The 14,148-nt window shown below is 38.8% G+C and overlaps 1 protein-coding gene across 2 annotated transcripts in view; it reads left to right on the forward strand.

Moving 5' to 3' along the window:
- The window catches only part of FMN1 (formin 1), a 370,390-nt gene that overhangs the window by 126,971 nt on the left and 229,271 nt on the right, over nt 1-14,148 (forward strand). For both annotated transcript variants that reach the window (XM_003791683.1, XM_003791684.2), the window contains one exon: nt 9,818-9,879. In XM_003791683.1, coding sequence (XP_003791731.1) covers nt 9,818-9,879 — 62 coding nt within the window. The remainder of the gene's footprint in view (nt 1-9,817; nt 9,880-14,148) is intronic.

The following is a 14,148-nucleotide window of genomic DNA, read 5'->3' on the forward strand; positions in this document are numbered from 1 at the left end:
ACCAAATGGGGTTCCTAGCCCAATGTGGTGATGTCACCATCACAGAGCTAGTCCTTGGGGACTAGGATGATTGGGGTTTAGGATTGGCTTCCATTCATGACTACATCCCCTGGTTCAGCCCCCCAGGCTGTTGTCAACAACTTCTTTCAGCCTCCCTTTCCCACCTGGGGAATTGCACCTCAGTCCCTTTTTTTTTTCTTAACAATTTTTTTTTATTAAATCATAACTCTGTACATTAATGCATTTATGGGGCACAATGTGCTGATTTTAAATATAATGTGGAATGCTTACATCAAACTGGTTAACCTAGTCTTCACCTCACTTACTTAATTGTTGTGTTAGGACATTTATACTCTACTCCTAATAGACTTGACATATGCCCTTGAAATATGCACCATAGTAAGCAGCAAGCCTGGTCCTGGTTTCCTGCCCAGAGGGGAATTTCAGCCCCTGTTGCTCTGCAGGAACTTAACTTCAACCCATCTAGCCACACCCTACCTGGAACTAGGGTGCAGCAGGCACGGAGCCTCAGGCCCAAGTGCCACTCCGCTGTTCTGTCCCATTTCTGCTTCTCTATTATTCTATTTTGGTGCTCACTTGCGACTTTTTCTTGCTTTATGTTTCAGACTTTATTGCTATGTAAGCTTAGGAGAGAGCTAAAAGGTGTGAACCTACTGGGTCACTTTTAGCTGTTTTGGAAACAATCAGGTTTGGAAATACCCCTAGCTTGTTCTGACTTTTCTCAGGTGGTTACCGTATCCACACTAGCCCACCTTTCAAACCAAAGAAAATTAGTTGTTTTATAGCTTTGGCTCGCCCTCATCCCTCCCTAGGCTCCTAGCCCATACCACATCCTTCAGGAGTTGCTGTGACATTTGGTAACAAGAGTTTTTAATATAAAATATACTCAGCCCTCTGTGTCTCGGGACTCCACATCCCTGGATTCAACCAACTGGAGATTGAAAGTATTTTTGGGAAAAAAAGAACAATAAAAAATACAGATAATAATTTACATAGCATTTACATTACATAGCATTTACATTGTATTAGGCATAATATAATAAGTAATATAGGTCAAAAATATAGTATGTGGTAGAATATATGTAGGTCATATGCAAATCCTAAACCATTTTACATATGCAATTTGAGCATCCATAGATTTTAGTACCCACGTGGATCCTGGACCCAGTCCCCCACCCTATACTGAGGAAGAACTGAATCGTGACTGCCACCTAGTGATAGGAATTGGGTACTTTAAGCTGTAGCTTAAATGTTACTCTAAATAAGGTATGCCTTTCTAGATTTGTTTTTTACTCATTATTTGCTCTTACTTTTAAAACTACATAGGTAGAAAGGGGATTATAAGTTTTAGGGTACCTACATTTCTAGAATTCTAAGCTGTTTAGCATCTCCATTATGATAGAACAGAAAATAGGGATAAGAGAAAAGGGCAGAGAGAAAAGGCAGGTTGTCTAAGGACTGGCAGCTAGAATCCGGCTTAGGGACTTTTCTCCATGCTAAGTTGTCCAACAGATGTCCCAGGCCTTGACTACTTACCTTTGGAATGCAGGTAAAAGTCAAAGAGACAGGGCCGTGCATTGATTGACCTTTATACCCATTTTATATCCTCCCCCTAGAACACACTCAATTGCTGTTCTGAGCTTACCTTTTGAGTATTAAACAATATAAATACACCCCTTTCTCCTCCTTTCCCCTCTCCCATTAAGCCTATTTCTATTGATTGGTGAGATTCTATCCCAGTTATTTGAAGCCTCTAAATAAAAAGTATGGCTAGAAAATTACCGTACCTGTTCATCAGCTATTGCTGTGTAGCGGAGCCAGAGGTTAGCTCCACCCCCCTTAGCTCTTCCCAGGTGCTTTGGCTGGAACTAGAAGCCAAGTGACCAAGAAGGGTAGCAAGAGAAAAGTACACACATTGTATCATTTTACATGCACGTGGGGATCCTCCTAACAGCGAGGTCTGAACAAGAGGCCAAAGGAAGATGCTTCTATGCCTTTCAGACAACCCCTTCATAATTTAGAGAAGAAATGACAAGAACTTCTGGCTATAGGCAGTACATTTCTAGGGAGTCACCAGGAAATATATGGGGGCAGGGATGTGAAACTAGTAGAAGGTACGGGTTACTTCTTATGTCTATTTGTTCAGGTCCTCTGAAGCCCTCAGTTCCCAGCCTCGTGATAAGGGCTTTTTTCTTGCCCTGGTATGGATTGGGTGCCCCTGCCAGAGGAATCTTTATGGCTTATTGCTTACAGGAAGAGACAGGCCAGCTAGCCCTTCCTGACACTACAATTTCTCAAATATTTTCAATGCCAAATAATCAATATACCAAGCCAGCATGTTTGGGGATGGCACATTCTTCACTCCGTAGCTGTAGTAATGCTGTGTGACAAAGCATCTAAAATTCAGACGCTTTCAATAACAAGCATTTCCTTACATAGGTGTAAAGGTCAACTGTGGTTCAGCGGAGCTAGCTGGGGCTCTTTCAGGCTGGGCTTGGCTGCTGACTGTGGCTAGGGTTCAGATCTATACTGTGTGTCTCTCCAAGAGCCAGGCTGAGTGAAGTCACAGGAGCACTGGAGGAAAGCCAAACCATGTCGTCACATTGAAATTCCCTCCTTACATCACATCAGCTCATATTCTGGTAACAAAAACAAATCACATGGCCAAGCCCAATGCCATAGGAAGTATTCTGCACACCTCCCCCTCCACACAAAAAGAGTAGGTGGAAGTGGGTGATTATCTATTGAACAATGTTCCAGTCTTTCACAACCACATATAAAATGATCAAGTGAAATCAAATAAAAATCTTTTAAGAAAACAAAGTCTTAATGAGTTAATACTGTAGTATATGTGCTGAAAGCTTCTTAGACATTTTAAAGATGTATACCCTGAGAGGCCTTTTCAGGGGTGTCCAACCTGAGCCCCACAGGCTGCATGCTGATTATTTGAGAACTGTATTGCTTATCTGTGGTGTCAGATATTGTGAAAGTATGCAGTGACCTTTTCTTTTTTTGCTCAGCAGCTTTTGTTAGTGTTTGTGTATTTAATGTGTGCCCCATGCTAACTCTTATTCTTCCAGTGTGCAGCAGAGAAGAAAAAAGGTTGAACTCCTGACTTTGAAAATTGGAAATGTATGCTGTTCATTTTTACACAGCCCATGTTGGGTTCAATGCCTGGCTTATAGACATAAATGGAAGAGGCCACTCAGCATACTGTCTTAGTCCGTTGGGCTGCTCTAATAAAACACCACACACTGGGTAGCAGGTTATTTCTCACAGTTCTGGAGACTGGGAAGTCCAAGTTCAAGGTGGACACAGATTGGGTGTCTGAGGAGGGCTGTCCATGCTTCATAGAAAGATGCCTTCTGTCTGTGACCTCACACAGTGGAAGGGAGGAGGCACTTCTCTGGCATCCTTTGTCTGGGGGCAATAATCTCATCATGAGGGCTTTAGACCTTCTGCTGCCATCAGCTCGGAGGTTAGGGTTTTACCGTAGGAACTCTGAGAGGACACAGACTCTAACACTTCAGCAGCAAGAGACCGACAGCCTTGAAAAGTCAGACTTCTCACCCTCTTGTACTACTGGTGATTTTATATTTCTGCTTAAGAAAATCCTTAATGTTCTTGAACAAGGAAAGCTCATTGAGAGTTATAATTGCTAAATTCATGGGATTTCTCCCAGCTGTTGTCAACGTTTTTCTGGTATGGGAACTAGTCTCCTTTCTATACATATATAGAACAACATAATAGGTTGATCAATTATTCACTTAACTTCTACATGGTCTCATTCTTCCTGAAGATGCAGGATGGACCCCCCACACCCCAAACTTGATTTAGGTGCCAGACTGATGGCCTACATATGCATACATGTTTGCACACACGCACACATACAAACAATGGCAGGAAGAAATTTACTCAGCCTCTTAAGGGGCTAGGAGTATAGTCATGACCACCTTACCTGGTCTTATTTATTTTTTTTAGAGACAGAGTTTTGCTGTGTAGCCACGGTAGGTCTCAAACTTTTGACCTCTAGCCCGTTTTTCTGCTTCAGCTTTTTGAGTCACAGAAAGCTGGTAATTTTCACATTTCTAGGTATTTGGGGCTATGTTTGCATCTGCTACTTAAGTAACCATTAAAACAACAATAACAAACAAAAACAAGGAGACAAAAACTCTGAAATGAAATAGTACAGATTCTTTGGGTATGAATGACATCACTGGCACTTACTAGCATGTGATTTTTGGAAAGTTGTCCAACCTGACACCTCAGTTTCCTCATCTGTGAAATAGATCTTGATATCTCAATAGGGTCTACTTTGTAACTTTGAAGTGAGAATGGCAGGAGTTACTCTGTATAAAGTGTTTAAAATTGTTCCTTAGAATTAACACTCAATGTTACCTGTAGCCATATGGTAGTTAAACTCATTTAATAAGTGATGAAAGGACCGCAGTGGTTACGCCATGCCTTCTATGTTAGTGAGATTATTCTAGTGTATGGGAGGATATTCAGCCTGTAATGATACCTGGCAGAAGGATGTTTTCTTATTGTGAACTGATCAAAAAGGAAAATTTGTGTAACAAAAAGGGAAGGAACCAATTAGACCAAGTACTTCACTAGAATGAACTTTATTTTTATGGAGGAAGTTCTTTCATGTTTGTTTTTTTTTTCTTTTTTTCCTCCAAAATGTTTACTCTTGCTAGTCAGGAGCTTTTCCCTCTTTCTGTTTTTTGTGTAATGTGTTGCTTTCTTAAAAGTTATTCTTCAGTCTTCTTTTTGTGAGCTAACTTATTTGACTCATTAGTTTTCACTGAGAGTTAATGTGAATTCAAAGGGGTCTGTCCTTTACAAACCTTGATGTTGAAAATCTCTGCTCCTCCTTTTCATACATTTATGGAGTCCCAGGTATATTGAAAACTGCACCAAGGTCTCTTTTTTAACAAACACAAACATCCTTGGTCCTGAATTGACAGCTCTGCCTCTCCATCCTTTTCCCTAGGATTTGCCTGGGACTTCTCTAAGGCATTTGGAAGCCTCAAAAAGTATTTGGGGTGGGGAGGGAGGGAGCAGCTGCCACTAACAAGACACGGTTTGGAAACCTGGAAAATACAAACTTAACCTTGCCTCACGGACAGTATTCTATAACCTTTGTATTCTGTTACCATTCTCTTGTGAACCCACAAAGTGGGTGTCCATTCCATTAGTGAAGGCCTTAGCGTCCTCCTTACCCAGTTGCCCAGAGATTCTGTTTCATCCTTCTTTGGGGGATGGATGTGTGTTTTCTTGCCACCTGTCACACTGGGATTGTTGACAAGAATAATAGTTTAAGGAGGAAATGAATCATGCTTTGCTGGGTGTCAGCTTTGCAATGCTCTCCTTCATTGATTTGTTAACACATTAGTCATAACTATAGCTGTCACACATTTATAGGTACTATTTGCACAAAATGAATCATTTCAAAATATTGTCTAAGTTTCTGGTTTCTATTTAGAACACAGATGCTATGTGTATTCTCAAGGGGCATCAGTTTCACTAGAAGCTTAGTTCAGCTGGTTTGTCTTTGACTGCTTTGTAGAGGCTTGGAATTGACTAGGGTTTAGATATCATCATATGGGTTGGGACTCAACATTTACACGGGACTCAAACTTACTCTAATACCTTGTTTTATGCTTCTTATTTTGTGACTCTGAGAAATGCTCATGCCTATATCATCTTTGATAGATCAGAAAATGAATTTCATCAACTTTCAAGAGAAAAGCAAGTTTTTCTTTATTGCTACATATACATAAGGAAAATTGTTAAAACATATGGGATGAATGATAATTTCTCATTCATGTAACATCACTGTGCTCAGCCATAGCTCATTCCTCTTCTCCTAGAAGCCACCTTTCTCCTGACTTTTGTTAATGTTATTACTTTCCATTATATTTGTGTCATTTGTATGCACCCAGGATGAGGATGGTTGGATGTGGAGGTATGAGTATCTTTATTTTTATTTTTCAAACATCAAACATTTTCCATATTCTTTGCCCACATTTCCACTCCTCCTGCAAAGTTTAGGAGAGTTCTCATTGGGCCTCATCTTCACCAATGCCTGGCTTTGTGGGGATTTAAATATTCCTGGTTACTAATAAGAATGAGCACTTTTTAACACGTTTATTATTTTACATCCTCTTTGTAGAGAGCTTGATAGGTTTTGCCCATTTTTCACACAGGCTCTGTTTTCCAGGATTTACTTATGTATTTCTACTAGATCTTGGTTGAGGACACAGTCAAGTGCATCCCTCCCCACTCTGCAGCTCGGCTTTTCCCTCTTTGTGGTGTATATTGAGAAATGAAGTTCTTAATTTTAGTGGAGAAAACTTATCAGGGTTTTATTTTCCCCTTCATATCTTGTGCCTTTTGAGTCTTAAGAAATTCCTATCCTGAGGTTACAAAAATATTATACCATATTATAAATATATTTGCTTTTCACAGTTTAGCTCTTAATCAACATTGAGTGGATTATTATATATTATAAAGTTGGGATCCTGTTTCATGTTTTTCCAAGAGAATATCCATTTCTCCCCAGCCAATAGTTGTTGAAAAGATCATTCTTGGTGCAAGCAGAGAGCATCAGAGATACTTCTATAGCAAGTGAGCATAAGTTCATGGTATATTTCTGGGTTCTCTATCTTATTACTCCATTTGTTGTTCCAACGTCACATGTCAATATCATATCACCTTGATCATATTTTAGTAATTAAAGATAAGTCTTCCTAGGAAGTAGGTTGTCTTGCTTCAATCTATATATTTTTATGAGTTTCTTGACTCTTATTGGCATTTTACCCTTCTGTAATTCCACATACAATTCAGAATGAGCTTCTTAGCTTCAAACAAAACACCTTCTCTTGAGAAATTTTAAAGGAGTACATAGAATTTATAAATCATTTTTGGAAAATTTGCATCTTACATTATTGAGTCTTATAAATAAAAAACACAGCTTGCTCACTTTCTGTCTTAGTAAAATATTTCAATAAAGTGTTAACTATTTTCTTATGAGGTCTTTACATGTTTTTGGTAAATTTTTTCTGATTACTTTACATTCTCTCAGGAGTATTGTAAATTTTTATTCTTTGAACTGCTAGTGTGAGTATTTTTATACACTTTTGTTCACATCCAGCAATTCTAAATGCACATATTAGTTCCAGGATTTTATCTGTGATTTTTTTCTAAATATACACAGTGAATAATACTTCTATTTTTATCTTAATCTATATAGGTTTCCTTTTTGCTGTCCTCTTGCATTTGCTAATAGCCTTAGAAAAATGATGGATATAAACAACAGTGACAAGGATGCTTGGTTTTGCCAAATCTTACAAGGAAAACATTTTAAAGCTTACTATTTGTTGCAGATTAAAAAAAAAATAATACACTATAGAATTTTTCTTTTTGGCATATAACTTTTTCAGCTTTAATATATGTATAGATCCATGTAACCACCACCATAATCAGGATAGAGAATAGCTGTACAATTCCTAAAATTCCTTTATGTCTTGCCACTTTGTAGTCTAACGCCCTCCTCCATCTCTAACCTCTGGCAACTACTATTCTGATCTGTTCTTTATCCCTCTGGTTTTGTCTTTTCCAGATGCTGTATAAATGGAATGAAACAGTGGTTCACCTTCTGAGACTGACTTCTTTCATTCTGAATTCTCATCCTTTGAGATTCATTTATGTTGATGCCTTCCTTTTTATTGCCAAGTAGTATTCCATTCTATGAACATACAACAGTTTGTTTATATGTTTAAATTAAGTATGTTTTCTGGCTCCGAAAATTATTCTGCTTCTTTGGACAAGCTGTTTAACCTCTCTCTGCATCAATTTCTTCATCTTTAATGGTGACAGTAGTGGTACCAATGTCATAGGGTTATTGTGGGAATGAAATGTGTTCATGCATAAAACACTTTGAGTAATGCCTGGTCAATGCTCTTGGTGGTCAATAAATGCAATCCATTATTAATATCGCCAATATTAGCACAGATTTTTTTGGGGTGCGAGGAAGAGTCTCATTCTGTCATGCTGCTGAAGTACCATGGCCTCAGCCTTGCTCACAGAAACCTCAAATTCCTGGGCTCAAGCAATTTTGCTGCCTCAGCCTCCCAAGTAGCTGGGACTACAGGCATGTGCCACAATTCCCAGCTAATTTTTCTATTTTTAGTAGAGCCAGAGTCTCGTTCTTGCTCAGGCCAATGCCTCCCAGAGTGCTAAGGTTACATGCATGAGGCGTTATGCTTGTCCTTATTACAGACCCTGAAGTAGGAAAGGACTTGACAAGTTCAGGGTAGAGCAAAGCAGCTAGTGGGCCTGGAGCATAATGAGCAAGGGCAGGGAGTAGTAGGAAATGACAGAGGGGAGCATGTAGGAGCCAGGTCATAAGGGCCCTGTGGCCTACAGCAGGGAGTTGTGACTTAACTCCCGTGCTGTGGGAAGCCAGGGACGAGACACAATCTGGCTCATGTCTTTAACAGTTCACTCAGGCTGCCATGAGGAGGATTAGTTATGGTGGTGGTAAGAGTGACATCAAGTGACCCTACTAGAAGGGTCTTGCAGTGGTCCAGGGGAAAGACGGTAGAGGCTTGGATTACAGTGGTGTGGGCAGAGATGGTAACTAGTGATTTAATTCAAAGTATGTTTGGACGTAGAACTCACAAAACTTGCTGAGAGATTCACAGGTCAGCGGAGCACATACCCCACAAGAGTAGCAACGTGTGTCGTCATAATTACCAATAGCAACACTCCTCTCCTGGGGGGGTTTTGGCAAAGATTTCCCTCATCTATTTCTTGACTTGAAACCTCAACTTTCATGCCTAATTTATGAAGTGCACTTGGAAAAATAGCCTTTCACACATTTTTAAATGAGGTCAAATTGATTGCTTTCTTATTCTACTCATGACTCCAAATACATTTGTAAAAAAGCTGGCTTATCTCACAAAAATATGTACTCAACAGTATTTTGCTTTGTGGTCCTCTGCGACATGTACAGTTCTGTGACCCCACATGCTTAGCAGTTTTGCTGGAAATAAAGTTGTCTTGGCTGCTTCACGATGAGCCAGTGGCATGGTAGTTTTAGTGGTTGGCTGGAGTTCCTGTGTACACTTGGGATTTACTGTTGGAATAAACATTATTAGACTCAGATTAAAATTGGACCAGAAATTTATTTTTGTCCTCCTTTCGGCCTCAATTCACCCTAGAATCTTTCATCCAAATGACAAATAGTCTTGACTTTCTAAGGTGATCTGAAGATTAAAATCAGCCCTGGGTGATGACTTAGGCTTGCATTCAAATGGAGATTCTTTTCTTTTCTTTTCTTTTCTTTTTTTTTAAACAGAGTTAAAAATAGAGTTGTCTGATCTCACATAGAAAGTTTTCTTCCTCCCTATCTGCATTTAACACATCTGTATTTGTTCTCTGTGGGGCCTTAACATCCAACTCCTCCTTGAAGACAAACACCTGACCCCATCTTTATCTGGAACACACTCATCATGCTTTTTGTTTGTTTTGCTTTAACTCTATCCTCTCTGCTTAATTTAGGGCTTTCCATAATTCAGAGTCCATAAAAGGACTCTCCCTTTTATCTTGAACTACTTGTCCTATCTTGCTCTAATTTTTGATATCTCTTCTTAGGTTAATGTCAAATCATGGCATTGATTTACCGAGTCTATTTGGAGGAGGGCCTCTGGGATCTAGGAGATGCTTACTTGAATTTTGTGCCTAATTTTGTGCATCTTTGTAATCAGTTTCCTTTGTGGTCTTACAGAATACCAAGCTGCTATTTTGCACTTGAAGAGGGAGCACAAAGAAGAAATCGAAAACCTGCAGGTATGTCTTTGAGTCTATTGAACTGGTTCTATGAGATTGATATTTAGTTTTCTTATGTGCTAGAGCAGCTGTCCTCAACCTTTTGGCACCAGAGATAGGTTTCATGGAAGACAGTGTTTCCACAGACCTGGGTGGGGTGGGGGGAAACAAGATGTCTGTGGGGGTATGGTTTCAGGCTGATTCAGGCACTTTACATTTATTGTGAACTTTATTTTTATTGCATTATACTATGTAATGAAATAATTGTACTGTGTACAACTCACCATACATAATACAGAATCAATGGAAGCCACGTCCTCAGCTCCATGTCAGATCACCAGGCACTGGATTCTCACAAGGAGCACACAGCTCTACGTGCATAGCTCGTGATCCTATGAGAACCCAACGCCACAGGTGATCTGACAGGAGGCAGCACTCAGGCGCTGAAGTCAGCTTTGGGGAGCAGCTATAAATAAAGATCGTTTTGCCTCCCTCGTTTGCCCCCTGCTCACCTCCTTTCATGGCCAGGTCGACCATGAACTGGTCCTGGTCCACAGTCTGGTTGTTGGGGGGACCACAGTGCTAAAGCAGATATTCCTCTTGTGTTATTTAACTAACTAGACAGCATTCACAGCTAACACCTGCCATTGGACACCAAATTTGTCCTGGGGTTAAAAGCGTTGGATTCTGCTTTTCATAGAATTTTTTAAAAAAATTAGGAATGCATTTGATTGGCCAGGAAAATGATTGTTTTATTTATTTTATTCTGTTTGGGATTCATTGAGGGTACGAAGAACTAGGTTACGCTGATTGTGATTGTTTTATTTTTAAAGCAGGAAGGAAGATAGAGTATTCAGACTTTCACTGTTTATAGGAAATATTTTAAAAATTATTTTTCCTATGCATGGTATAAGTTATTTTTGTCTGGCTTCCTCCCGTTCATGTCTGTATATTCTTAGCACATCTCTGCAGCATGACGTCATGTAGATTAAGGCACTTAAGGAAAGAGCCCTCATAGAGGAATAGTTGTGCTGAGAAATTCCATGTCCTCAGAGACTTCTGAGAAGTAGCCAAATTGACCCCACTTTGTGAAACCCGGATTGACTAAAGGATCTTTTCCCTTGCCTTCTCATCTTATTGCCTTTCCCGGTGTTTGGGTTTGCCTGAGTGGCTGCAGCAGGAGTTTTAGAATATTAACTTCCATTAACTATATGTTAAATGAGACACTGGGTGTAGTTTCCTGATGTCTGGGGTAACTCCATACTTCAAGAGAATAATCGCAAAATTGAAATAAAACTTATTGTTTATTTAATGCTAACTCATTGCTTAATAATTCGTTGAGTCTGAGGGTCAAATTTCTTTCCTTTTTGATTTATTTTTTATTGATAAATAGAAATTGCATGTATTTATGGTATATAACATGTTCTGGGATATATATACATTGTAGAGTAATGAAACCAAGCTAATTAACATATGCATTACCTCACATTTATTTCTGGTGAGAACACTTAAATCTACTCTAGCAACTTTTGAGCATACAATACATTGTTATTAACTATATCATCATGTTGTACAGTAGGTCATCTTGAACTTGTTTCTCATGTGTAACTGAAATCTTGTGTCCTTTGACCAACATCTCCCTAATCTTTGCCCACCTTCTACTCCCTTAAGCCCTGGTAACCACCATTCCACTTTGCTTCTGTGAATTTGACTTTGACTGAATTCTGCATATAAGTAAGATTATGCATTTGTCTTTTTATGCCTGGCTTGTTTTGTTTAACACAGTATCCTCCCAGCTCATCCTAAAAATGACAGGATTTTCTTTTTGTAAGGCTGAATAGTGAACTATTGTGTATATAGACCACAGTTTCTTTATTCATCCATCGATGGACACTTAGGTTGCTTCCGTGGTTTGGCTTTTGTGAACGGTGCTGTAATGAACACGAGAGTGCAGATATTTCTATGTAGGGCACACTGATTTCATTTCCTTGAGCTATATGCCTAGAAGTGGGATTGCCGGATCATCTAGTAGTTCTATTTTTAAAGTTCTGAGGAATAACTGTACTATTTTCCGTGCTGACTGTACTAGTTTATGTTCCCACCAACAGTGCACAAAGCTTTGCTTTTCTACACGTCCTCATCAGAACTCACTCTCTTTCTTCATTTTTGGTAATAGCCTTTCAGGTGTGAAGTGATATTGCATTGTGGTTTTAATTGTATTTGTCTGATGCTTAGTGATTTTGAACATTCTTTTACCTATGTGGCCATTCAAATGTATTCATTTGAGAAATATTTATTTAGGTTCTTTGCTTGTTTTTAAATCAGGTCCTTTGTTTCTTGCTATTAAGTTGTTCAAGTTCATTATATATTAAGCATATTAACCCCTTACCAAGTGTGTGAAAATATTCTTCTTTTCAATACGTGACATTTTGCTTTAAAAAATAATTGAAACAGTGTATTGGATTATACATGAAATGATAAGTAGTGTGATGTCTGAATTCAGGCCACACCCATCCAGCCAGGATTAAGTAGTTCAAAAGAGGGAATGAATCCATTTCACAAAGAATAAAAGTGGAAAATTACCTCTGTCTCTTAGGGGAAAAAGAGAAGTGGAGGCCCTTATCTCCTTTGATGCAAAATGTCCTACAGAGACCTCTCTTTCTTTTTCTTTGTTCTGCTATGAAATAGATACCCAACTGTCTCAGAGGCACTGAATTGGTGAGGGATAATTTATGAAACAGCTTGTTAAAAGACTGTAGGTTGGTATAGAAGTGATTGTATAATGTAAGCAAAGTTTTATTAATAGCCAAGTTGTAAGAGTTAACAGTAGCTTGCCCCAAGTTGCAGACCAGCCCTGTGAGGGCTTTGACAACGAAATAATATTGACAGTTAACAGTAGAGGCTTATAGTTTTCAAGTTGATACTATGTGCTAGACATAGTTCTAACTAAGCACATTACTTACATTGTTTTGTACTGTAAAAGTCCTATGATCTTACCTCTCAAACTAAGAAAAGGCTGGAGATGGGACAGGAACTGATAAATGGAAGGGCAAAATAGTGTGTTTTAATCATGAGCTCCACTTAAAATACAGGTTGGACTTGGCTATGATTAGCAGTAGTAAAGGTTTAAAATGTTCCTAACTATACCTTAGGTAGTTTTTAAAGTATCTCTAAAAAGAATTCTCTGCTCTTTTGATATTATTAGTACTTAAAAAGTCTTTGTTCCATATTTATGATTTATACTTACTGTCACCAGAGTGCTACACCCAATTTATACACTTAATTGTAGCTTGAAATATCCTAGCAGTCACAGATGGACAACCCTCAGTAGGCCTCTGATCTGACCTGGAGAAGCATTTTGTTTGGTAAATACAGCATTTTAAAGATTGCCCTAGGAATAAATATTTTAAAATATAGAGATTTTAATAGAAAAACCCAGATTTCTAGCTGAGTCTAAACCATTGGAAAATCTGGCAACAGTGGGCTTCTTTTTTTCTTGTATGCCTTCAGCCTGCTGGGGTGGAGGAGCAGGTGTGGTCTTCAACTAGGACATGGGCTGTCCATCCTTCTACTGGACCCTCTGGGCCCCTTCACCTGCTTAGCCCAGTGATTCTTTAATTAACCCCTATTCTCTAGGGGATATTCAACATAAAATGAAACAACTACTTTGGCAGTAAAAGCAACCAGTTAGAATAGACACCGTTCATAAAACAAACAAAACCTCAGCCTGGCCACACTTGTGGGGGTGTAATATTCACACCCTGAATGCCATCGCTACCACTGCCTGTTAGATTCTCTTTTTCCACTTCTATGTTTGGACTTCTTCAACATGCCTTTCTAGAAGGAAAATTTTATGTTGACAATACACAAGAAAAGTGATTCATGCTGTCACTAGACACAAGATTTGATACATATCACATTTAATTCTTTTTGGAATGTGTTCACAGAATTTAAAGAAATGGTATAATGATTCAATGAGCAAATTACCTGAATTCAACTTTCTATTCTGTTTTTGCCCATGTATCTGTGGGGAAGTCACTTAATTGTTTAGTTGTCCTACCATCAAAATGGAAAATCTACCGCCTAATATACTTTGGATGGTTGACTCTTTTACTCTGTAGTCCCTTATAGTTCAAGAGCAAAGATTTGCTGATGACTGAATTGAATCAGTTTCTGGCACCTTATGTTCGTACACCTTTACACCAACTCAAAGCAGGAGACTCACCTTTCTTTTTTTTTTTTTTTTTTTATTGAATGGTAACTGTGTACATTGATGCACTTTGGGGGTAC

Source organism: Otolemur garnettii, unplaced genomic scaffold (assembly GCF_000181295.1).
Source record: "Otolemur garnettii isolate 467f Iridium unplaced genomic scaffold, OtoGar3 scaffold00050, whole genome shotgun sequence".
NCBI classification, from domain to species: domain Eukaryota; kingdom Metazoa; phylum Chordata; class Mammalia; order Primates; family Galagidae; genus Otolemur; species Otolemur garnettii.